Genomic DNA, 26,441 nt, shown 5'->3' with positions numbered 1-26,441 from the left:
CTCTATCCCTACTGAATACTGAATTTGATCTCTTTCTTTTCACAGATTGCAGACCTTTCATTCTCACCCAGGGTCTAGTTTAAATTGAGACTAAGGAAAAATATTTGAATATTTTTATCACTGTTTAGAGCAAACATTTGTAGATATATCCTCATGACTCCTTGGTTCCTTTGGTGTTTTTAATGTATTTTTAGTTTGCCTATCTGAAGCACTCAGTACCACTGCAGTCCAGCTCTCAGACTTATCCAGTTGTACATCACAGATGAATCCTTATATGCATGTATTGTAGCTCTTCCAGTGTATATTTTAACAATTTTTGATTCTTCTCAGAAGATCTGCCACCTACTGTGTTGTCCTTGGTAGCACAGATCCTGTGTTATTCTGCAGGGATGCAGACCTGACACAAATTTTGAAATATTGTATTATCTTGAATGGTCAGTCATCCTGAAATACTGACCTTCTACCCCAAAGTTTTTCTCTGCCTGGCCAGGAGCTGGAGGAGATTTGTCTCTGACACAAATCCTTTAAATGTTGTTGTAAGGAGTGCTAGGGTGAAGCGTGTGAGGACTCTGCAATTTCAGAATTAACCTCCCCACTACTTTTTATAGGGAGTAATTGAGAACTTGGCAAGACTCAGCCCCGACATCCCAAGAAAACCCGTAAAACAGCATCCAAACTCTGAATGTTGTTAAATATAAAATATAATTTTGTTAAGGACTCATGCATGGTACGGCTGCCTTAAATATGATTTGTGTTGTCACAATAATTGCTCATCATGGGATAAGATGAAAATTTAGAGAGTGATTATGGAAAAGAAAACCGTTTTGTTTCTCCATCTGAGGAGGATTTAGTCTTTGTGGATACATGCTTTGGATACATGCTTAAATTAGGGAAACCTGTAACTAAAAGTGTTCACTGCTGATTTTCAGTAAGTAGTTTGTGATTCAAACATATATTTGATCACATGGATAACACTAAGCTTGTGAGTAGTTACAACTAATTCAACAAGATTTAAGCACATACTGTAAATTCTATGTGCTTCAGTGCTTTCCTGAATTGGGGTGAGATTATTCCTATGTCTGTGGTTTAATTAGGGCTATGTTTAGCTGAGTTAGTATAATTTTCCATCCTGCATCTCTGAAGGTGCTGTACCATAAAGTATACACTTCATGTTGTCACAGTCCATCTTAAGAGACTGTAACAGATTTTAATTTAGTTGATAATTAAGAGCTTTGAAGGGTAATGCTTTTGTTTCTTTTCAGAATTGGTGGGGATGAGGAGCATTCTCTTAAATACACTTCATTCCTAACCTATCGAAATTAGGGATATTACTTAGAATAAGGAACAAACAAACAAACAAAACCACCAAAAAAAACCCTCAAAAACACAAAGAAAAACCCCTACAACCAACCAAAAACCAAAACAAAACCACAAAACAAACAAATAAATACACACCGACAAAAAACCCTAGAAATTAATATTAAAGAGTTTACGTGTTTGGGTATTTTTTGAGTTCTCGGTTTGTTTGCTTTCTTTTGAGGCCAAAAAATAGGAGCACTGCTCAAGTACTTTTTCTTTTTGTAAATGAGGAATGAGAGGTAAATGCTTGGGTCAGGTGTGTCTAGGAGTCGTGAGAAAAAAATGCAATAAGTGATTTTGCTCATACTTTTGGAACATGTGTTCATTGAAGACAGTTTTTCATTCTGTAAGAGGAAGAGCAGAAGTAGACACTTTCTGTCTTGAAAGTTTCTTCAAAGGAAGTGTAAATGCTGGTAAACAGTGGGTGCATGTAGAAGCTACATACCATTTCCGTCTCTCTTCCAAATCACCTTGAACATGCAGAACAGATAATTTGAATGAAGTTGTGGCTGACCTGAATTTACTATGAACATCTTGATTTTAAATTAGGGAAATGAAGTTGTATATTTCTCATGCACCAGTTAAGAATTAAAGCAGGAAATCATGCTGACAAATGAAGTGAATGGGATACAGGGTTACTCTGTGATTTAATACGTTGTCCTAAATATGTTAGATGCATAACTCTATAGAAATTTTAGCTCTTTACTGCCATAAAGCTGTGACTTTCTTAAGTGATATATCTTCAATTATTCTACAGTATTTTGATTCATAAAAGTTAAGTAGATTGGAAAGGGCTTAAAAAATGCATTTTAGTAGGCCTTTTGACAGATGTAATTTAAAAGCTTAGAGAAAGCAATGCACCTGTCACTTTTAATTGCAGAAAGCTTTCCATCTATTAACTTTATTTTGCCAGAGACTTCTAATGAAAAAGTTCCAGTATCTAATTTAATTTAATTTTCTTTGGGTTTGCCAGAAGAGCAATTAATTTTTAAAACTTCCAACTATTAAGTTGTGCTTTAGAAAGGAGTCTCTTTATCTTACCTACCATTAAGTTTCATCATATGCTTGTCATACCTTAGGAACCTCTTGTTATTCTTGAAGAAATGTGTCAGAGCAATGTAGACATATTGTCTGTAGCACTAGGTAGGGTTTACAAATACAAATGTTCATATGATTGGTTTATTCCTATCCATCATTATATTGCATCTCTCTAGAGTTGTATGTACATCTGTGCCTGGCGGACTCATATTATCACCAGTGCATCTGGGGACCATGTGCCAGTCTTCCAACAAAGATATATAGCCTTGTGTAGAAGCAGGATTGGATATGCTTGTATTTCAGCCTCTAAATCAATTTCTGGGACCTTTGCTACAGATGTTGGAAGCTGCAGATCTGTAAAACAGTATACTGTAATATGAACTGCAACAGAAGAATAAGCATAAGAGGGAATTAGCCATATGGCAATAGATAGCAAGTGTGGTGGAGCCTGTGTAGAAGCAAATCCTCACACCTTCTGAGCTATCCTTGTAAATATCATTTAAATTCAATCACCTCAGAGCTCTGAGTTGGTCCCATTCTCAGAGGAAATCTTTTATTACTCAGCTGAAAGAGTGAGTACATATACATGCGCTTGCTATTGTAAGATACATGTCCTAGGATTTTTCAGCTGGTGAAACTCTTACTGAATTCCTGAGAAACACAAATAGATTTACACAGACTACTTTAGCAGAAAGTCTGGCTGTGTAGTTCTGAGATGTTGTTTCCTTTAATGACTATTACTGATATGAGTGCAATGCCCTGTGTTCTGATATCTAGGCTTATTTCTTAAATCCATTTGGTTTTGGTTTTTTAATGTGTGCTTTAAACAAAATGCAATCATTTTAAGTCTTTAATTGTTTCTAGGCATATTTCAGAATTAGTCCTCAAGCAATAGTGAAGCTTTTCCACTGTTTGTTTGGTGTTTTTAAGTACATTTGCTAGCTCTTTATTGCCATTACCATACCTGTCCTCAGTCCTCTGTATGGTTACCTAGATCTTTGTGTCCTGAAGTCACCTGTTTACTCACCACAAGAGTGTATAATATCTTGTGAATGGAGACATCAGTGTCACCCTTATACACCTTAGGTATGCTGTGATGTCATTTGATTGCAATTACTTAACTGATATCCATCCATCCATCCAACTGCATTTGTGCCCCCAAATAGCAAACCAAAACAACTGCCCTTCCAAATTAAAAAGAAAACCCCTCATATGAAAAAAGACTGCAGCACACACACAATCACTTTTTATCCTAATTATTAGGGTTCCTCTGTAGGATTTTCCGGATATTTACTTGAGTAGAAGCTTCATCAGCCACTTAGAAGGGTCCGGAAAATGGTCAAAGGGAAAGAATTTTGCATGGAAATAATTTGGAAAAAAGACTCGAAAACCTTCAGATAGAGGAAAAAAGTCTGAAGGAAGGAGGGGAGATGAGTTCTTAAAGTGCAATTAAGAGCAGCCACTCTGATGATGTCAGAGAGAACTGCAGTCTCTACTATGTACAGCTACTGAATCTCTGGGGAGTCAACAGGGCAAATGGAAATCTGAGAAAATCTGAGCTTTGTGGACGGACATTAAGCTTAAAAAAGTCTGAATGAAAATTATTGCTAGTGAAGCAAATGAATTTTTTTTTTTTTTTTTGTAACTTGAGGGGAAAAAAAAGGGATAAATAAGGCAGAAGTAGCGATGCAATTCAAGTTTTTCTTTAAATGATAATAAATTCAGCTTTGCATGGATTATTTTAGAGATGAGTTTTTGTTGTACATTTAATTGTGATTTACTTACTAGTATTGTGGCAATAGCATACAGCCGTGGCTGTAACATGCAATGGGATTTTGCACGTTCTTATGCTTCAGAGAACTCTGATCCAGGTTTTTGTCCTGGGTAGTTCTTATTTTTAGTTTGTTATTGATAAATAAATTTGTTGGTACCAGTTCATTCTGGAATTACCAGTTTTCTTTTCATTGCTTACGCATGTTTTTACCCTTTTTACAAGGGTTTTCAATTCTAAACAGTGCCTGTGTTCAGGGACTGTTCTTGTCTTACAGACTGATCGTGCTGTCTCTGCAGTGTTCTCAGCTCCTTTTACAATGGGAAACCATCTCTTGAAATTCTGATTCTTTGCACGGCGTTGAGAGGAAAGAGATTGTGGTGGAAGGGGCTTGGGGAAAGTGGCTGGAACGGCCACAGAAGGAGAAGGCAGGCTCTGACTTGGAGCCCTTGAACAGCAAATTGAGACTTGAGGCTTCTGAGATGCTTGGCTAGAGTATTAAAGTAATTTAAACCTGGTCAGTGGGAAGTTTTAGTTCCATTAATACTTGAATATTCTTATCACTAACTGACCTGAAGTTTCCCAACATTTTATTTTCCTTTTTTTCCCAAGAGCTTCTAATTGGCTTGTATTAACCAGCACATACACAACACACAAGACATAGAATAAACAAAAAATCCAATCAAAACCCACTATCCAGTTACTCAAATAATTCAGCTTGTTCTTACTGTTTGTATTTCATTATCAGTGGAGGATGATATGAACACACATATTTCTGTCATCTTTCCCGTTATTAGTTTACTTTCATAACAGCTTAAAGTCCTAGTTCTTTGGGCCAGAAACCCAAGGGTGCTAGGCGCTGTACAAACAAAGGGGACAAAAGTAAAAAACACCCAGCACCGTGTAAAACAAAACAAAGTATTTCTGTGAAAAATATTACAGTATAAGAGGTGACAGATGGGTGAAACCCAGGAAAACAGTGATATTAATACTGGTCATCTTGATAAGCCGTAGCTATGATGGTAGCTTAGCTTGTCAATTTTTTTAATCATCCATGGTAATCCTTTTATAATTTGCTTTGGTTTCTTTCACTGTTCTTAGCATACTTTTTGGCACTGACAGGCAACAGCCTCAAAGCCTGAAGCATCAGTGCTTCACATACATTATATGACTACACACATATTGTATAAAGCTAAGACTGTACAATAAATCTGTCTTGTTAAGCAATCAGCCTGTCTCAAGAGACAATAGCCAAATTGCATCATTCGACTCAAGTGAAGGAAGAGTGAGCACAGTGCCATTCAACATTAATGATCTGCAAGATCATTGCTCGTGTACTGTTCAAATTTTGGCTGTCCCTTGACAAGCTGTTCAAGGTTAGTTTAACTGTTAGGAAACACTTGCAGTACTCATCTTATTAATAGACTAACAGTTTGGAGCTATACTTGATGAAAAAATGTCCAGGGAGGTAATTATTACTTTCCCGTATTGGAATAGCAGCTATACGTGATAAGACTGAATCAGGAACCTGTTCTTGCTCCATTTTGAACAAAGAAATGTCATGGTTCACTGAGTGATATTTCAGAAAAGAATATACAAGGTTGTAGACTGCGTAGTGGAACTAGACAACACACCAGACAACTTTTCAATCAGTTTCTAAAAGTGCTTACGGCTTCACTTCCAAAGCAGGTGAAACAATATTAAATATTAAAGACATGTTGACAGCTGTACGCTCCTGCTGAAAAAGAAGTTTTGTTACAGGGAAAAGTACTGATAGATTTTTCAGATACTGTTGAAGTGGTCTTTTGGAAAGTTAAGTATGCCATCTCATCTATTCTTAATGTGAGCGGATCCCCAAACCAAGCCAAATGGATGTTTCAGCCATGCATATGCTGAGTGCATAATGTACCAGAAGAAGTGAAAGTTACCTGGCAGCATCTTACTTTATCCTTTTTAAGTCCTTAACTTGTAGAGCATTTTCAAGTCTATCAAGTATAATAGTTGATTAAAAATTAATCACCAAATCACCTATGAGAGACTGGTGGAATTAAAAAAGCAGAATCTTCACTCTTTCCTTACAAAGAAATCGTCTTTTGTGGCCTTGTATGAAACCATAACACATAAAGGTTTAAGTTGTCTTCAATTCCAAATTTGTTAAATAAAAAGGAGGGAAAAGTGGATGAACAAAAACCATATATGCTTTACAAGTTATTGGCTGGACTAAACTATCATTTTTGAAACATTAAATGCAAGATATACAGATATATGCCTGTAAGTCATGTTCTACTCTGTAAACTCCAAGTAGGGTTTTGGATTAATGGTGCCCTCAGACTTCACAGCTGTGCCACTGGCTCGGACACTGCTGAGAGAATGGTACTGCTGTTGGAAATATGCACAAGCAGCAGTCAGTAAGTTTTGCTCAGTATCTTCCTTCAGCTTGATCAGTTTGAGACTCTATAGGGGATGAAGGATCAGCAAGTTTTCCTCTGAGGGGGTGTTCTTAAGAGCTTCAAGTTTTTCTGTCAAGGGTCTTTTTTTCTATCAAAAGGATTACATTGAAGCCAAATTTGAAGTAGTATTACAAATCTTTCTCTTTGAAATTATGGGTGGTCCTTTCCTCTTTAAGAGCTACAATGTGTAATTATTTCTTCTGTTTCTTTCTTAGTCCTAAACAGAAGAGAATTGCATATTAATTAATTGGAACAGACTAATAAAGACTGCTTTCCTTTTCAAAAATAATTTCTAAGACTCCAGTAAAAACATGTGTGGTCCTAATCATCCTATTTTGTTTCACTATTAGGATTTGCCACACTAGGACACTCTAGCACAATAAAGAATAAATTGTGAAGTTCCTTAAGCAATTATTTTCAAACGGTACCAGAGTATCCAAATTGATTTAAGTGCATTTTTGCAGACATCGTAGAGTAGGATTGATTTTTATGGTCCGTAGATTGACTTCCATGCCAAGACTGAGACCGGAGGTTTTGGCTTGTTCCAAACCCAAAATATGATCCTGTGAAAAAGACAGGCCTGGTACTTGCACTCTGTGATATTTTCATTCTGCAGAAATTGCCAACTAATAATAGTGAAAATTATGAACAAGTCAATATTGTATGATATTGGATAGGTATGAAGAGTCAAGCTGTTTCTCAAATAGAAAAAAGAATTAGCACTAATTGTCATCAGTTACATTTTTGATGAGTTATCCTAAATATTAAGGTTGAAGGTACTGATGAACTCTGAGATTACTGCCAGTACTCCTGTTGTTTATTTCATTAGTTCTCTTTTGTTGCATGTATTCTATACAGTATGCATAAGTGACCTGCACCTCTGCTTTAATAAATAAAATATCTCTTGCTTAAAAAACCCAAATGATAATATACTGATAGCTATAATAAGAAGTGCATTTCCATTCAATTATAGAGTTATAAATTGATAATGTTTAAAAATCTGAAGCATTAAGAATGAAAGAAGCTTCAGTGACATCATTTAAAGTGGTATCATTAAAAACTGAGAGATGAAAGTGAGCAGGGAAATTTAGTCTGAATATTCTTAGGAAAGTGGAAGATTCATTCCTTACTATAGAAATTGCTGCAACTGTCCGGTGGTGGTTGCTCTCTGTTGTGAAATATGAAATTGGTGGGAGGGCAATGTAGTATATGGTGGCACAGGAAGTGATCCTGCTTTACTGCGGGAACAGATTATGTCTCTACTATGTACAGCTACTGAATCTCTGGGGAGTCAACAGGGCAAATGGAAATCAGCAATGCAGAGAGAACCTGCAATTCTGTGATCTAAATTTTTCTCATCAGCTTTGTGCTCCCTGGCATGGTACTGATATGTACTACCACTGGTATACACTAACTTGGTTTCTCCATGGTAAAAGGAAGTTAATAGTGAAGTTAATAGTACCTTTATTAGATGTGAAATTTTATTTCCCCTATGGGAAGCAGATTGGAATGATGATATGACCAGCAATAATGATGTACAGAACTAATGCTAGAATTTATAATTCAGATTTTTGATCTTTGCAAGGAGATAAACATGTACCTAGAGACATATCAGCCATTGCTGATAACATTGGATGCCTTTGGTATCTTCACTATGAAGAGGAATAGCTGCATTGAATGTTGTACTGAAGAATAAAAGAAAAAAAATCATTGAAATTAATAGACTAAGTTGTTTATTTCACAGTCAAAGAATAATGGTAGAGCACAGTTCATGTTTAGTGTTGATTGGTTTTTGTTGGTTTTTTTCAGATCAAGAATTTAGACTGAATTGTTAGGCTTTTTTTAAAAAAAAAACACTTCCTTATTGTATCTGTCTTAATTGATCTGTACACTGGCCAAAAAACCTACGCCTTGCTAAAAGAACATGAGAAAGCCATTTGGGTATCCCATGATCTTCATAAATAAGTGATGCAGCATGGTAACTTGTTATACGGTAATTCTATAAAACCAAACATATGTCATATGTATTGTAACAATTAACAGGATAAGCCTCATTTGACTGATGGAAAAGGTACTTATTTGTATATATTAATACATTTACTGAACATGGTATAAAACCCTGTTTTGTTATAGATTGAAACATTCATGTTTGTTTAGTAAGCTCATGCTAATGTTATATATTTCTGCCATGATGGAATTCCAAATGTACTTCAATAGGTTCAGTTCACCTAAGCTATTAATTTTAGAGGAACTGTCTCTCCAGGATACTTTCCCTGCATTTATACAATAATTAATAGTTCAGTAGCATTTCTATTCTTGAAGACTTTGCACTTAGGCTTGAGTCTCATTACATATTCTGAGAATAATTTTCATGCTTATATACCTTATCCTTGTGGTTGCCAAAGCAAGCCTCTGTAGCATTCAAAAAAGGTCTCAGATTAAATTCATAGTCATACTGTAACTTTGCAACTTAAGAGTATGGTGTGTGAAGGTTCATGAGCAGTAAAAAAAATCTGATCAAAAGTTTTCCATAATAATGTAAACCACCTAATATGAAGTAGAAAGACATATTAATTATTCAAATTTAGAAAGTGGAAAACTGGCATTTTTGGAGTTAAATCCAAACCCAGCAAAACACAAAAAAACTGCCTTGGTTTTACATTCTATCCTCTTCATGCTGGACAGCCCACTGCTACAGCAGCTTTTGCTAACAGAGGCAGCTGCCAGTGTTAATTATAATGTGAAATAATCTCTATCCTTCTCTCAAGACATACAAAGACATAGTTGAAACTTGCGGACATGGCTCACTTCTCTTACGCTGTCATGTTGCAGCATGTTCTTGCCCCGTGGGAGCTCAGGTTTTACCACTGCTGTCTGCAGTGCCTCCCAGTGAGGCAGAGTACTTAGCTTTCCATAACATCAAAACCAGGAGAATACAGAATAGCTCTTGCAAACCTCAGTCTTCCTCTGCAATAGTTCCAAGGTTTTAAATGACATGCCTTATTAAGGTGACTGTGGCTGGAGGAGTGACTCGGGCCATGCAAAATCAAAGTCATTGTAATGAAGTCCAGAGTCCAGTGAGTAGCATGTGCCGGTTCACATTCACAGCCTCTCTCTGTAAAGAGCTCCTTAATCAACAAGTAGTGTCTGTCTTCTCCCTGCCACCTAAATTTCTGTACTTTTTAAGGTGATTTTTAAGGTATTTAAGGGCTACAAAGTTGGTGAAGGATTTGGAGAGGAACTCATATGAGGAAGGGGTAGAGTCACTTGGTTTGTTCAGCTTGGAGGAGACTAAGAGAGACCTCATCATGGTCTACAGCTTGCTCACAAGGGAAGGAGGAGGGGCAGGAGCCAAACTCTTCTCTTTAGTGACCAACAACAGAACCCAAGGGAATGGCAGGAAGATGTGCCAGGGTAGGTTCAGGTTGGACATTAGGAAAAGGTTCTTCACCCAGAGGGTGGTGGAGCACTGAAACAGTCTCCCCAGGGACGTGTCACGGCCCCAAGCCTGACAGTGTTCAAGAAGAGACTGGACAACACCCTCAGACACATGGTATGAACTGTGGGGTTGTCATATGTAGGGACAGGAGTTGGACTTGATGATCCTTGTGGGTCACTTCCAACTTGGGGCATTCTATGATTATATGGTTCTACTCAAATACAGGTATGTTGTAGGAACACTGAACAGTACTAATGAAAAAGTAAATAATATTGAAAATACCTGAAAAGGAGAGAACCATTTGATATTAATAAATTAATAGAACCATTTGATATTAATAAATTAATAGTTTAGTTAGTTTTATTATTTTTGGATAAATATCTAATTGATACTTAGGTTTATAAAAATAAGCTGTTACTAAGCTTTTATTGTTCTACCGAAATCATTTGTTTTGATGAGATGATCATTGTAGGTCCTTTCCAGTTGAACTGTTCTAAAATAGTTTATTTTTTTGTTTGCATTTTTTTGTGTTTTTTTTTTTCTTCTTTTTAACTACCTTTCTATTCCAAGTGAAAATCCCCACATCCATATTTATATATTTGATTTTCAGAAAAAGAATTTAAAGAAATTCTCATTAAGTTTATTTATTCAAATGTCGTACAATCTCATTATCTATGATAGTTTGCCACCCTGTACGGACATGGGCGATTTCATGCAGAATATAGTTAGCTAATGTTATAACTATTGTTTTCCAGTAAGAGAAAACTGCTAAATAAGGCTTACTTTATTTATGTCAGATATATTTAAATAATTATTAAGAATGTTGATCATAGAATAGCCACCTTGTGAGCTGTTTTTGTGAACTGGTGTTAATAAAATGGTATGTATTCATTACTTAGTTTGACTTAGTATTTCTGCCTTTTCCTTAGAAAATCAGGGCACATTACTCATTCCCAGTACTCAGTATTTTACAAAGTAGAGAATGGCAGTATAGATTTATGATATCACTGGTCAGACACAGAGGGAGGTTAAACCATAGAGGAAAATAAAATTACAAGTAATTAAATTTACAAGCAGGTTTGCCATCTTCAAAAGATTTATTGTTTCAGAATGAACAATGGTTTTAGCCACACAAGAAAACTGTGATACAACCTTAACAGCGTATGATATAGATATTATATGTGGTGTTTCAATTTATATAATTAAAAATGTAGCACTCTTTTTTAAGGGTAAATGGGATATTCAACTGGGAACCGTACATGGTAATAAAATAGCTGCAATGCAGTACTGTCTGCATTTTTTAAGAGCTGAAGCACTCTATCAGGCTCATTAATATCAGGTTATCTGAGGGCTTTATCCTCAGAAAGAAAAGCAACAGCCTATATAAGTTTTTGAGGTTTTCTGTGGGAATAGGTTATTATATTCTAGTGGTATGAATTTCAAATGTTAACAGGAGTCTCGGTTGTTTCTTTTTTTTTTCCTGATACTTCTATCTACTAACCAGTATATATGTTAAATAGAAATGTACCATTTCGATCCTGCTCTTCAGAAGGATTCAGTAATAGCAAGGTTTTGGCAAGGTCTTTCTGCTACTTCTACAAAACATGATGCATTATGACTACTGATGTATTTGGGGTGGGGAGCTGATTTTTAGGGGGATGGTGGGAGGGGAGATTTTATTTTTATTTATTATATTTTTCCTATTGCATTAGTTTGTGAGATACAGAAATCAACATTCTTTCAGGCATGATTTGAAATCAGACAAGTTCTACTGTAGTGTAATTGAAAGTATCAGAATTAAATCCTTAATCTTTGGAAATCAGTTCAAAAGCTGAGGCGTGTGTGATTATCAGTATACAGTGCATGTAAATTGCTTTTACCTGGTTTGTTTAAATTTTTTTTTTACGTAAGCACAATAATTCCAGGATTTACTTGATCACAAATCTTAGAGACCCTGTAGTATTTCTCTGGTTTTATTGCTGAGTTTGAATAATTGGATAGACTACATTAATTTAAAAATAAAAAGAACATATTTAGTCTCCAATTTAGAAACACACCTGACATTCTATGGGGAAAAGAAATATATGTATGTTTTTTTAAAGAATCACTATAGTTGGACCAAGAATTCAGAAATCTTTGCACGTTCCCCTCTGTGTATGTTCGTTTAGGGCGGGATTCAGCTGGGTTGGATAAAATGATTTGCTTTTCGTTTTTGCAGTTTTGAGAAAATGCCATTTCAGTCAGAATATTAAAACTCAGAAGAATGATGTATACTTACCTTAAACATATCTGAAACAAACCACTACAAACAGGGCAGTGCACTTGCCATCTAGCACAGCAGAGGTGCTTACCTGGGCCTTCTCTGAGAAGAGCCTCTTTGAGCTGCTGCCAACCTAATTTGCCCGGATGGTTTTTTGTTTGAAAATCTATTTAACCCAAATATCACTGTGCCACCTTTTTGGCTTGAGGACATCTCAAACTAAAAGAGACTGAAGTTGTATATGGCAGTGCTGGCCCTGAGCACGGGTTTTGTAATGAATAAGTGGGGAGGTGCATTGAAGGTGCTCTGCCAGCCAGTGAATGAGATGAATTAAAGCCCACCAAGTTCTACTAAGGAATTTTCTTGAAAGGTCAATGTCTAAGGTATTCCACTTCAGACTTAATAATTTGGAATATATTTCTCTAGGAATTATATGATAGAGTCAAGAACAATTTAGTTGAAAGAACAACTAGAATCTGCATAAAGATTAATCAAAACATCTTACTGTAGAGCAGGGTTGTCAGACTCATTTTCTCTGGGGGCCACATCAGCCTCACGGTGGCCTTCAAAGGGCTGAATGTAATTTCATGACTGTGTAAATGCAAACTACTCCTACATTTATCCAATGAAAGTATCTTGGTCACGTTGCTGGTTTCAAATGTGAAGATGGGTTCATGCCTCTTTTGGAAATACAAGTTTATTCTTGTAAAAGTGGGATGTTCTGTTGTTTAGTGGCTTAAATTTTATTGGAATGCTTAGACTTTTTTCATTTTAGAGGTGCCAAGTGCCGTCTTAATACTCAATATTTAACTGCTGCCTTTTTGAAATGGGAGGTAAAGTTCACACAGTTATTATTACAGTAGAACAATGATGATCAGATTGAAAATGAGATTTGCACCTTTCTTCACTGCAGAATATAAGCTGCAAAGTCAAACCAGTGTAACATGGTGACTTGCAGAGTTGTCTGGTTTTATCTACAAAATAGATTTTTGCCCTATTTCCCCAGAAAGTCACAGTGCACCCTGTGCTGCTTGTGACCTTCTTTTTTGTGAGCAATCTAAAAATCACAGTGAAATGAGTTAAAATTTCATTAAAAAAGACCGCACATCAACTTCTTACTGAATCCTAGATCTGCAGTGTGGAATGTAGGTGTAATTTGTTCAAGAATAAGTTGAATATTTGTTTAAGCCCCTTAAGGTTTTTATAAGGAAACCTTTTTAGACAGAGCAGATGAAAACTTGAAATGATCAGTAAATTATTACTAACAATTTTCCTGCTACAAGTAGGCATAAACTGTGTGTTGAAAATCATGGGTTTTGTAAGTGTTAGAATTTTGCAATGGAGAAATGGATTAATAACTTACACTTCCATTATGTAAAAAAATTCCAGAAATGTTGCAAACCAGCAGATGCATTGCAAAAAAAATTATCTTGGAAAACAACGTTTGCCAACCTTACTTACTTCTCCATGTTTAAAGAGATGCTTTAGACAGGAAGACTGAGAACCTTTTCAATCAAGCAAGTTTACATTTCAACAGGGAACACTCTACTTTAATCTACCTGAGCCTGTGGTACATGGAAATGATGTTGAGTGTGTGCACCCAGAGGTAAATCTAGTGTGTGATTACTTAGTCTGCTGTCTTTTGCACAAGTATACACACAGGCATACATATGCACACATACAATCTCAGTGTAGTGTTTCTTGAGGAACCTGACTCAATAGCTGTTACTTCTACGTTTTTGCATTTGTGCAAAGATTTGCATTTTGTCAAAGAAAGAAAGATTTTGACCATTGATATTTTTATTAGATCTTGAAAAGATAATTTACTTATTGTCTCAGTCTTGTTCATCATCCACTTTTTTAATTATATAAAACAGTGAATGATGGTATTCTTATTAACTGTCATAAAAAACATAATGCACCATTACCCATTACCTCCTGCAGTATATATTTATGAGTGTGGCAGTAGTTAACATATATATACATATATCTGTATTATAAACTAATGATTGATCATGATACAAATCACTGCTGCTAACTTAACCACTTTATGCCAAGTTTTTATATAGGTAAAATATATTATTCAATTAAACAGAAGTGTAAATATAGATACTGTTTATACTTTTAATGGAAATTTTTGAAGGAAGTAGACTGTTAAATCATGTTACCGTAACAAACGCTGAAGGCTGCTTTTTCATTCATTGCCATTGAATTTATTGTCAGAGCAGTGCAGTCATATCCCATTTTGAGATTACTTAGGTGGCTTGAAAATTAAATCACAACTCACAGATTCTCTTTTTTCACACACTGTTAATAATAGTAAAATTTGGTCTAGTTTTAAATATACATCACAGAATATTGCAGTGCAGTTAGGTGCATGAACTATGAAAGATTTAGTAAACAGAATGTGATTTTCCATAAATTACCAATGAATTGGGTAAAACAAAGTTACTCTCAATGTATGTAGAATTATTTTCAAAAGGATTATATTGATATAAATTTTGCAAGACTCAGGCAGTGTGGGGTTTTATAAAGTCCTCAAATTATTTTCTTTCCATTCATAAATCTGAAAGAGATCTCCAGGAGTTATTATTAATACAGAAACATGAGCTCATGCTAGATTGTCTTTTAGGGAAAGTATATGTCAAAAGCATGACTGTTTATGTCTAATCAACTAAATAATTCTTGCTTATTCACTTCATCTGAGCTAGTTCTGTTATTTCTATGCACCATTTTGCAATGTTTCTCCTAAAAGCTGTCTCTGAAGAGGTCATCTAAAAGATGCCTGTAAAAGGCAAGACACTGTGCAACTTCTCCTGTTGGGGGTGGGAGTGCATTTCATGGGCTTCTGGAGTGAAGGTCCTGATTTTGTTTCATCAAAATGAAATCTAGTTCTGCTCTGCAGACTGACTGAAAATTCTAGTATAGGCACAGCCTGTATGCATCTGATTTGTTTCTAAATTTTATTCAGGTGCTCTAGCAAGCTTCTTCATGTAATTTCATGTGTTCCGGTGGATATGTTTTCTATAGATATATGTATCTCTGAAGGCCTCCAAAAGAAGATCTGATTTCATAATTTGAGGCTACAAGATAGAAAGGTCCCTTTGAAGGACAGGCTGTAGTCTGAATTGAAACCTTCAACCTGCCTACAGGGTAGATAACGCAATAATGACTTTAAACTACTGATTATCTCCTGTAGCACTGAATTACTTTTTAATGGAGTTTAGCATATGTGAAAAACCCTGGGTTCTGGTTTTTTTTTCAGTGTTGGGGATTTCTTTGCTGTGTCATCTTCTGCTTTCTTTACTTCAGTTCTCTAGGTTGCATTTCCATATGGAACTGTGAAGACCAAAAATATTTCTGAATTTCAGAAAAGGGATTGCTCATACTGATAGAAAAAAACAACCAACAAACCAACCACCACCACCACCACCAACAACAAAAAACAACACAAACAACACTAATATTTCTCTTTTAGAAAATATACTGATTTCGGACAGCCTACTACAACTGATCAGGCAGGGATTTTGGGGAAGAACATTAGGTATCTGCCGCAGGATGGTATTCAATGCCTTCTTTTAAAATATATAGTGCTTGTCACTCTGAAACAAAATTCAGAAACCTGTTCGTCTCAGACATTACACAGCTTGATAGTTGTTTCTCAACAGCTCACTACTCATTCTTTTTGCTTATTTTCAGTTTTCCTTGCATAAAGCTGAACATACTATCAAACGTTTGATGTCATAGGTTTGGAATGGGTTGAAAAGGAAAATCAATTTGTTTAAAATTAAATCGGTTTGGCCTTCATTGTTAAATTATATAATGCTTCTGCTTTTTGTTTGGCATATGTATTGCTGTTTTGTAAAGGACCTACTTAGTGCAACACAGATAAACTAATTTGAGTATTATTGCTGCTTCTTTTTCTTAAATTACAAATCAGTTAAGGTAATACAATAAGTTTCATTGGAAACATTGACTGAACTGTAATGGCTGAAATTACTTCCTTATACGTTCTTTTTGTTATACACACAAAGAAATATATATGGCAGATTTTAAGTTTAATTTAATTTGTTTGTCTGTTTGTTTTTAGCGATCTGAGTGAAAATCAGATTCAAGCAATACCAAGAAAGGCATTTCGAGGAGCAGTAGACATAAAAAATCTGTAAGATTTTCCTTCTTCTTGCATATATTCTGATGGTAATGCTTTGTCAATACAATGTCTTTTTCCTATGTACTTTTATAAGTCCTAAAGTAATCTCTGCATAAAAACAATAGTTAACATTTGTTTTGTCAGACTGCTTTAATATAACCTAAGAATTCTAAAATTTCCCTGTATGAAATCTAAAACATCGAAATGCATTTGAATACAGCAAGGTGTTATAACTATTTGCTTATGGTAACCTGAGTTTAATATTTGAATGTCAGGCTATTTTAAATTTTTCATTGTTTCATGTGGAAAAAAACATTTTGCATTGGGTCTAAGAGTTTGCCTTTTGTTGGCTTATATAAAAGAAAGAAAGAAAAATCATGCTATTATCTAGTTTTGCTAGCATATATTTTTGTACTTGTGTGACTACTTTACTTAAGCAGTTTTCTTCTGCGGTAAAATGAGTCTTTTGGAAAAGATAGATACTCACTTTTCTGGAGATACTGTCTCTGAAGTTCATGGGCACGTTTTGAATTCTTGTGGCTTCTGAATGTGGAAATATGTGAATTTCAAGACAAAAGAAAGCAGTGACATTTCAACTTTCTGTTTAGAGTGGTAGATCAGTTTAGCGGACTGAAAGAGCTGAATGACCTGCATCCTGTGATGAACTTGTGGGAAACGTAAGGTCATGCTCTTAAAAGCTATAACCCCTGCTGTAAGCTGAGGACTCATCACTTATAAAGAACCAATGAAGACAGAGGGCACACACTACCAGGTTCCAGAAAGATTACAGAGCTGCCAGTGTGATGCAGCTGTGAAAAAAATATAATTGTTATCTTATGTGGCATCAATAAAACCAGGGAAGTATTAGGCCATTGTATGAGGTTTTCATGTAATTTCTATTGAAATACTTTTTAGTGGTTTAAGTTGCCAATGTTAAAAGAAAGATGAACTTTCTAGTTCTACTACTTTGAAAATGGAGCGTTCAGTGATTCAAAAGGGGACAACGTGATGTCGTATGTCCAGGAAGAGAGGAGGGAACCTTTGCATTTCTGCCTTCCTGTGATGGACTCCACTTCCTTCTGCTGCCTGCAGCATACACATAAATTAGTTAGGAGGATGTTTTTTTTCAAAGATTTAGCAGAATGCCCAGGAGTTTGACCGACTTGATATGATATTTAGAAATTTTGAAGGTTTTTTTGTTTAACCATGTTTATGATATGGTTCTTCCCAACAGTGAAATCCTACCACATCTCAGGGGACAAACTATTATGTTCAAAGTAGCTTTGTTACTTTGTTTATTTGAAGTTTTATGAGTTTCTATTCAGAATTGATCCCATCATTGTTCCTGGTTTCCAAAAGCTTGGCTACAAAGAGAAGCCTAGATTTTTCTGCATGATCTTTTACATTTGAAAATTAATACAGCTACGGAAAGGAAGTTTGATAATAAAAATAACAGAATCATTGAGAATCTTTTAGTGACAGAACAGTATTTTAGACTGTAGTAAGTATACGAATATAAGTATATTGTGAGATAGCTCCAGTCAGAAGCCGAATTAGGACGCTAATCTTTAGCTAAAGTAATATTTATCTCTTGGTGTGTATTTTGAAGGTAAGGATCCTGAATAATGTCTAAATTTGCGTAAAACAGTAGAGCTGACCTTTAAAGCCTTTCTCCTTTGGGAGATAATTAACAAAACTATTCATAATTGCCATAGCATTGCCACAAAGCCCAAATCCTTTCTGTGGCACATAGCTGTTTATTGTGATAGTATAAACGCTACAGATATTTCCTTTATTGATCATCCCAGGGAAAACAAACAAAACACCAAAACCCTAATCTGAAATCTTTATAATCCCACTACAATTGAAAATACTAAGAAACACATTTCTACGTCTTGTAAATGCTACCTATGCTCCTATAAGGAAGAGCACCTTATATTGTGTGATGTATCAGAAAGATGAGTGAGGATGAATTCAATGGATTCTAGCACACCATTTATGTAATGAGATCAGGTCATTGTACCTTTCCAGAAGCTTAGGCAAGAAGGAGAACTGAACCCTAGCCTTGGACATCACACTTAAGAGAAGAGTGAAGGCAAGAATTTTACAATTTTCATTTCATTGTTCAAGAAAATTAAGGAGACAATTGATAAGTGATAGGTATAGAAAGCATCATTTTGCAAACAAAGGAAACTATGAAGTGAACTACCTGAAAGGAGGTTGTAGCGAGATGGCTTTCAGTCTCTTTTCCCAGGTAACAAGTGATAGGATGAGAGGAAACACCCTAACATTGCACCAGGGGAGGTTTAGATTGGATATTAGAAAAGTTCCATCACTGAAAGGCTTGTCAGGCATTGGAACAGGCTGCCTAGGGAAGTAGTTGAGTCACCATCCCCAGAGGTATTTGAAAGACATGTAGATGTAGTGCTTAGGGACATGGTTTAGTGTTGGATTTGGCTGTGTTAGGTTTATGGTTGGATTCAATGACCTTAAAGATCTTTTCCAATGTAAATGATTCTGTGAAGGAATTTAGTGTCTATTGGATGATTAACCAAAGGTCCAGGAACCAAATAGTTGTATATACTTAGAGAGAACTATTATAAACAGAATTCAATATTTATTCTGATTGTGGCATTTCTTTTGAAATTGCCCAGTAGTTGAGCATTATGTTAAAGATGTTAACCAAACTTATGGGAGAGATAGGTGGAGGTACAAAGAGTAAAGAAACCTGTATTAGACCATGTTGTAAAGTCAAGATTTGCTTTTTGTAATAACATTAATGTCGAGGGTTAAGATTGTGGGGTGACAATAAAACCCTGGCAGACGTGTTGTTAACCCCCTCTCCCCCCCCACTTCCCCCTTTTGCCCCTCCCTCTCCCCCCTTCCCACTCAGGACAGGCGATCGGGAGGGAAAGAAGGACAGAGAGAAGAGAGTTGGAAAAATTAACAATGTTTTACTAATGCTACTAATAAGAATAGAGAAAATAATACAAAATATACAAAACCAATCTTGAAAGTCTCAGCAACTGCAGAGCCGGCACCCAAAGTCCTGGATTAGACTCTGCAGCCAGCTGGAGCTGGATTCAGTCTGTCACTAGGCCTCAGTTCGCAGGGATGACTAGCAAGGTCCTCTCCTAATGTCGGCCATAAGCAGAAGGGAAAAAGCAAAGGCAAAAGGGACGAGATCCTCGTGATCTCCCACTTTTATATGAAGTATTCACGTGAATGGAATGTTATACACGGTCAGTTTCTTGATCACTTGTTTCTTGTTGCCCCTCTTGCGAGATGTCCATTCATGCTTATCAATAAGTTTGCATTCCATTGCTAGGTTTACCAAAACATGTGTCTGGTTCTCCAGGAAAATGCAGTTAATATGAAGGCTTTAGCTGACAGGCAAAATTCACTGAAAGAGAAACTTGTTTTTAACAAAACCAGGACAATTAATTACATCACTTTCAATGTAAATTTTAGAGACTTTTTTAATGCAGTGATTGATAACCAACCCATACAGTAGCTCTAAGCTATTTCAAAGGCAGCTAGGAAATCTCGCAGAACTTCACCTAATTACATTTTTTATGTTCCTGAATGGAGACTCACCATTCTCTCAATCCTCCTAAATACTTCCCCATCCAAATCAGGAGTTGAAATATTTTGGAAAACATCTTACTCTATGTTCTTCTAGGCTTCATAGATCAAAGGGATCAGATTATCTGAAGAAAATTGCTTCCTTTAGGGTTTATGCTACCACTATGATCTTTTTATTTCCTTCTAAGATGTTACCTCTAGAGTTCTCTTGATGCTTCTCAGAAGAAGCTGCCTAGTTTCCTTAAAGTGTGGTCATGATATTTCCTTTCTAGATGATTTCTTAATAATGTTCATAGTATGGACTCTGTAGAATATAAAAGCAAAATGGCAAGGCATGAGAATTGACAACCTGGGCAACCTGCCACACTCTCGTAATGAAAAGAACAAAAAAAAAAAAAACCCTGAAAAACCATCAGGCCCCAAAAATCTACTTTATACCTAATTGGAATTTTCAGTTTTCCAACTATTTTCTTGCCTTTTATCTTACAACTACGAGTCCGGCTCTGTCTGTATCCTCCCTTTAGGCAGTTGTAGGCTGCAGTAAGATCCCCCATTCATCCTCTAATCTTAAGGCTGAACAAATGCAGTTCTTGTAGACTCTCCATGAATGTCACCTACTCCAGCCTTCATAGCTCTGGTTGGACTCAGCCCAACATGTCAGCATTTGTCTTCTACTGGGGAGGCTGACACCAGATGCACAACTCAGGTGCCATCTCACAAATGCCATAAAAAGCATTGTGTTTTCACTCTCACCAGTACAGCCCAATTGTTGGTAATAAGTTCTTCAGAAATGACAAAAAATGAAGGAAGCTTATGTTGTGCAGATTCCCCAGACTGGAAGCCCATTATCCAGTATGTTCACAGTTAAAATGTAGGAAAAAAATTGCTGTGCTGTTTCAAAATCTTGATTTTCCTGTTCAAGGGCAATAATTTGAAGAATAATCCACTTTTAGTATAGTTGCTGATCTGGCAATTGACAGAAATTAGGGTGCAAATTCTGGGAATATGGTTCTGAAAGTTACTTCTTACTTAGTACGTTTTCAGGGAGAAAAATATGCACTGAGAAGTTAAGTTCTTCAGAGATCACAGTGGCACCCACTCTTTTTATAAAAATAAACAGAAATTATCATATAAATTGGAAATTAAATACAAACTTTTAAGTATACATGTTAATTATAGTTTCATAACCCTCCATGGTGAAACAGTACTCACACTTGATGTGAAACCTGGGAATTTTATTTGTATTTAAAATGGTAAGAAATTGCTTTAGCTGCGCAGATTATAAACTTGGATGGGTTGTATCTTGAATCTGGTTACTAGGAAGAAAAGTAACTGGACTTAAATAGAAAATAAACATGAAACACCACTGAGTAATATTGCTATGCTGAGTTTCTGAGAAGAAGATTTTGGTCCCTGCTCTGATGATTTTGATAAAATTATATTATGAGATTTCTGTTTGAAGTATATAAAATTTTCTAAGATTCAAACTTTCTCTTCTGCTGTGTAATTGATATTTGGCAGAGGATGGAAGGGAATACACCAACATCATGGCAGACTCATGATGCTAAATATGTGCAATATCAATACCAAAACAGGAAGGAAATTTTTCATCATATCTCCTGCAAATGTCTTGTGCCCTGTTTTTATTGTCATAATCTGGCCTAACTACCCTGTTCTTTGATGCCTTTGTGTTCATTTGGTTCCATTTTTTTCCCAGCAAGTGAGGAACACTGTAACTGTCACCCCAAGGATAAAGACTGCAGGGCCATGTATTAGCTTCACAGATTAAATTGCCTGGGAAAATAGGGAATTTAGTGGAGAGACAGGCATCAGCATCCGCTCTCAGTCCTTCCCATTACACTAACTTTTGTCCAAAACATTAATTTTACTTTTTTTTGTCCAGATGCATCTTTTATGCCTATTGTGAAAGATTTAAAACTGGCATTTTCACTAAAGGCATGACCGAATTTTGTATTAATCTTCATTGACAATGATTGGACATTTTTTTAAGATCAATTTTATTAGCAGATGAAAACCACAGAGTCCTACTCAAGATGTTCTAGTTCAAAGAATCACAGAATGGCTGGGGTTGGAAGGGACCTCTGGAGATCATCTAGTCCAACCCACCTGCTAAAGCAGGTTCACCTAGAGCAGATCGCACAGGAATGTGTCCAGGCGGGTTTTGAGTGTCCCCAGAGAAGGAGACTCCACAACTTTTCTGGGCAGCCTGTTCCAGTGCTCTGTCACCCTCGAAGTAAAGAACTTTCTCCACATATTGAGATGGAACCTTCTATGCATTAGTCTGTGACTGTTGTCCGTCATTCTATTGTTGGGCACCACTGAAGAGAGTCTGGTCCCATCCTCTTGACACCCACCCTTGAGATATTTATAAACATAAATAAGGTTCCCTCTCAGCCTTTTCCAGGCTGAACAGACCCAGCTCTTTCAGTCTTTCCTCATAAGAAAGATGTTCCAGGCCCTAATCATATTCATAGCCTGCCGCTGGACTCCCTCCAGTAATGCTTTGTCCTTCTTAAACTGGCGAGCCCAGAACTGGACACAATACTCCAGATGTGACCTCACCAGGTCAGAGTAGAGGGGGAGGATAACGTCCTTCAGCCTGCTGGTCACACTTTCCCTAATGCATCCCAGGATACCATTCATCTTCTTGGCCACAAGAGCACATTGTTGAGTCATGGTCAACCTGTTGTCAGCCAGAACTTCCAAGTCCTTCTCTGCAGTGCTGCTTTCCAGCAGGTCCACCCCTTACCTGTACTGATGCCTGGGGTTATTCTTCCCCAGGTGCATGACCCTACCCTCACTCTTGTTGAATTTCATCAGGTTCTTCTCTGCCCAGTCCTCCAGGCTGGCCAGGTCTCACTGAACGGCAGCACAGCCTTCTGGTGTGTCTGCCCTTCCTCCCAGTTTGGTATCATCAGCAAAGTTGCTGAGGGTGCACTCAGTCTCTTCATCCAGGTCATTCATTAACAGGTTGGGCAGGACTGGACCTAATACTGACCCCTGGGAAACCGTACTAACTACAGGCCTCTGAACAAACTCTGCACCATTGATCACAACCCTCTGAGCTCTGCCATCCAGCCAATTCATGATCCATCTCACATCGCACTCATCCAGCCCACAGGTCCTGATCTTGCCTTTGAGGATGTTGTGAGAGATGGTGTCAAAAGCCTTGCTGAAGTCGAGGTAGACAAAGTCCACTGCTCTTCCCTCACCTAACCAGCCAGTCATACCATCATAGAAGGTTATCACGTTGGCCAAACATGATTTCCCTTTGGTGAACCCATGCTGACTACTCCTGATACTTACACAAAGTTTTACGTGTTGTCTGAGTTTACCCTAAAGAAAAACGTGGCCTATGCTTTTACTAGAAAAAGTACCAAATGTTGCTGTGGTTTATGTAGTTTCCTGTAGATTTTTCTGTGATAATACAAAGCAAATTGAAGTAGATTGATTTGAACCGAGTTAGTAAACTCTGCTGTAGGAGGACTTGGATTCAGTCTTATCCTTGCATTTTATATGTCTATGTCAAGTACTAAGAATAATGGAAATCCTCTTTGAAGATTTGAATTTTAAAGAAAAGTAATTCATACTCCTGTTTAGTGTTCAAGTGTCATGAAAAAGTTAATTGGACTCTCAGCAGCCTTTAGGCCCCTTTGTATCTGCACTACTTCGGAAAGTGACACTGCCTCTGCTTTACTGAAGAAGATGGCGTAATCATGCCAAGGAGACTTGCAAGGAGGTTTGTTGCTATGCAGAGTAATTAGGTAAAAATTGTTCGACAGATAGAGCTTTTCTAATTAATATTTAAAGAAACCACTCTAACAGAACTTTCCTGGGATATGTGCTTAATATGGCTTCTGTATAGAAGGACAGAACAGGAATACATTTGCTTCCCCATTGTAATGATCTTGACGCTGTTTGTTATCTAGTTGTGAAATTGCATTATTTCTGGGAAGTCACACCAATGTGATAGTATCTTTGCATCCCATAACTTACAGATTGTTCATTCCATGTTCAGCTTCCTTTCCATAGCATCTTCTAGTTTAATTTTGACTCTTTTTTTTTTTGTCCTGGAAGATACTTGTGGGCTTAGCCAAGTAGAGTGCTAGATAATTTTAAGAGGATAGAGAGCCAGTGAACTATACATCTATTCTCTCATTTCTTCTAGTTTATTCAGTAAGTATGCCTTGCTTGGAAGTATTTGTAAGTCTTGCTTTTTAATTTTGGGATAAAAGAAAAAGGTTAATCATTTGCTATATTATGTGTGCTGGTAAAAACAAAAGTATTAATTCAAAATATTTTACAGTGAAAATTTAGCAAAACCCACAATGAACTACGTTAGCAAAATAAACATCAAGTAGAAAAAAAGCACTTGACTTCCAAATGAAAGAATAATGCAATAAATAGTAATGGACACAGGAAACAAGCAGTTCTCTGAAGTTTGATAAAAAACTTAAAATAAATTCTTATATGATTTTGTTATATCTGTCTCAACTAATGCCTCTGAAATTATTGATTCCTCCTGAAATTGATAAGGGAATTGAGAAACAGGAAACATAACTAATTTCTGTTGTAAAAATACAAAGAGACATTAAAAACAGTGACTGTTCCCAAAAATTATATTGCAGTGATAAATACTGCACACTCTGTTCTTTTCCCAAAGAAAAAAATTACTGATACAAAATACAGCATACTATGTACTAAAACTAGAAATATTTTCTAAATGTTTTACTGGGGAGCAGGCTAGTGTAGTGATCTAGAAAGGCTTCTGACTTTTTTTGATGACTTCTTAAACAATGTTTACTGTTAAGTTGATAAACTAAGAGAATGTAATAGTTTCTGAACAAAGGAAGAGAAAGTAAAGCAGTGTGGTGCCTGTTGGATTGGACCACAACTTATCCTCAAGCTGCGAAGAACAGGAGAGCAAAGCACACAGACTGAATGGAATTGTCCAAAATTTTAATGTAGCCTCTTAGAATGAGTAAAGAAGGTTTTCTGTCAGAGTTAGATACCATTTTTTTTTTCAGTATGCAGGCAGTAGGTTTCAAATGTATGCAACATCTTCTGTTAGTCATTAAATGCTCTTCTTGTGGGATAATATTTTTAGATATTCGTTTACCATTATCTGGTAGACAACATATGCTAAAAGGGAAGAAAATGTAAGTTAGCAACATGTTTCTACAGTGTAAGATGTCTCAGCAAAAGAAATAGATAAAAAACATTTTAAAGCAAACATTTTCTTCTTAGTTGAATGTTTTTTATTTAGTTCTGTCTGGTTCTTATACCTGAACTCACATAAACGTTAACACTTTAAATAAGAGTAGATTAGTAAGTATATGAAATACCCAGGTAATTCTGCCAATAGGGGTGCAAAACCTAATGAAGTCTTTGCAACAAAGGAAAGATTTTGAGTGTAACAGCTGTTGTAAGTCATTTGATGAGCTTCACAGGCGTGGCGCTGCCTAAGGTAATCAGCTGCTGTGTGGAAGGGGGAGCAGAAAGGGTATAGGAATAAAAGAACTTTTTCTAAAGGGTGGAGAGACCCCACTTAAAGAAGACCCAACCTGGAAATGGGGGGGGGGGAAGATGCTGAGGGAAAAACTGGGGAGAGGGGAAGGATGAGGATGGGTCCGAGTTGCCAGTCCATGTCCAATCAGCTTCCGTTCTCGGGATGTTTTAATAATTTGAAAATAAGCTCTCAGGGGGAAAAAAGAAGGGCTTTCTAAAATGGAGTTAGGATTATTGGTATGCTCAATAACTTAATGGTGAGAAAAGTTTCATTATAGTATTGTAGGTTTTAATGTGTTGTTTTCAAAGTCATCATGCTAAAAACAAGTTATAAAGCCTAATTTAAAATGAGAGATGTGCTTTCTTTTCTCTAATATTCTTGCTTAGGTCATAAGTCATAGCATTCTCACAACTTGCAGTCAGCAACCAGTCTTATCCAAAAAACCTCAGACTGCTTCAATATATCCATTAGAGGGACATCATAAGTTAGTGATATACTGGTTGTGAAATATTGTTTAACTTTCTGCTTGGATTATATATGCAGTGGATATCTCTACCTTAACACAAATACCATAAATTACTATTCAAACCAGACACACATTCTTCAATGTCAGGAACCTTTCATAGCTTAAAAATTATGTCATGCCAATTGTGTGTGTCTGGTCACTTTATATCATGGCCATAACTGATGAAAGATCATCTAAATCATAAACAAGGTGGTATCTTTCAAAGACAATAATTCATAAAACTGGGAAATATTTTTCTTTTCCCATCCTCAAAATTCCCTTCCCCTAAACTGAAACCAAGTAGTTAGTTCAGTGCAAACAAAGTAATCTTTCTGGTAAGAAGACTGAAATGAA

The 26,441-nt window shown here is 36.4% G+C and overlaps 1 protein-coding gene across 2 annotated transcripts in view; it reads left to right on the top strand.

Annotated features, from left to right (window-relative positions):
• Positions 1-26,441, top strand: part of SLIT2 (slit guidance ligand 2) — a gene marked incomplete at both ends in the record, with an annotated part of 263,549 nt that overhangs the window by 137,427 nt on the left and 99,681 nt on the right. For both annotated transcript variants that reach the window (XM_080343319.1, XM_080343318.1), the window contains one exon: positions 16,408-16,479. In XM_080343319.1, the coding sequence (XP_080199445.1) occupies positions 16,408-16,479 (72 nt within the window). The remainder of the gene's footprint in view (positions 1-16,407; positions 16,480-26,441) is intronic.

The sequence above is a fragment of the Nesoenas mayeri genome, assembly GCF_963082525.1.
Source record: "Nesoenas mayeri genome assembly, chromosome: 4".
Taxonomy (NCBI): Eukaryota; Metazoa; Chordata; class Aves; order Columbiformes; family Columbidae; genus Nesoenas; species Nesoenas mayeri.
This window is presented reverse-complemented; position numbering and strand designations above follow the sequence as displayed.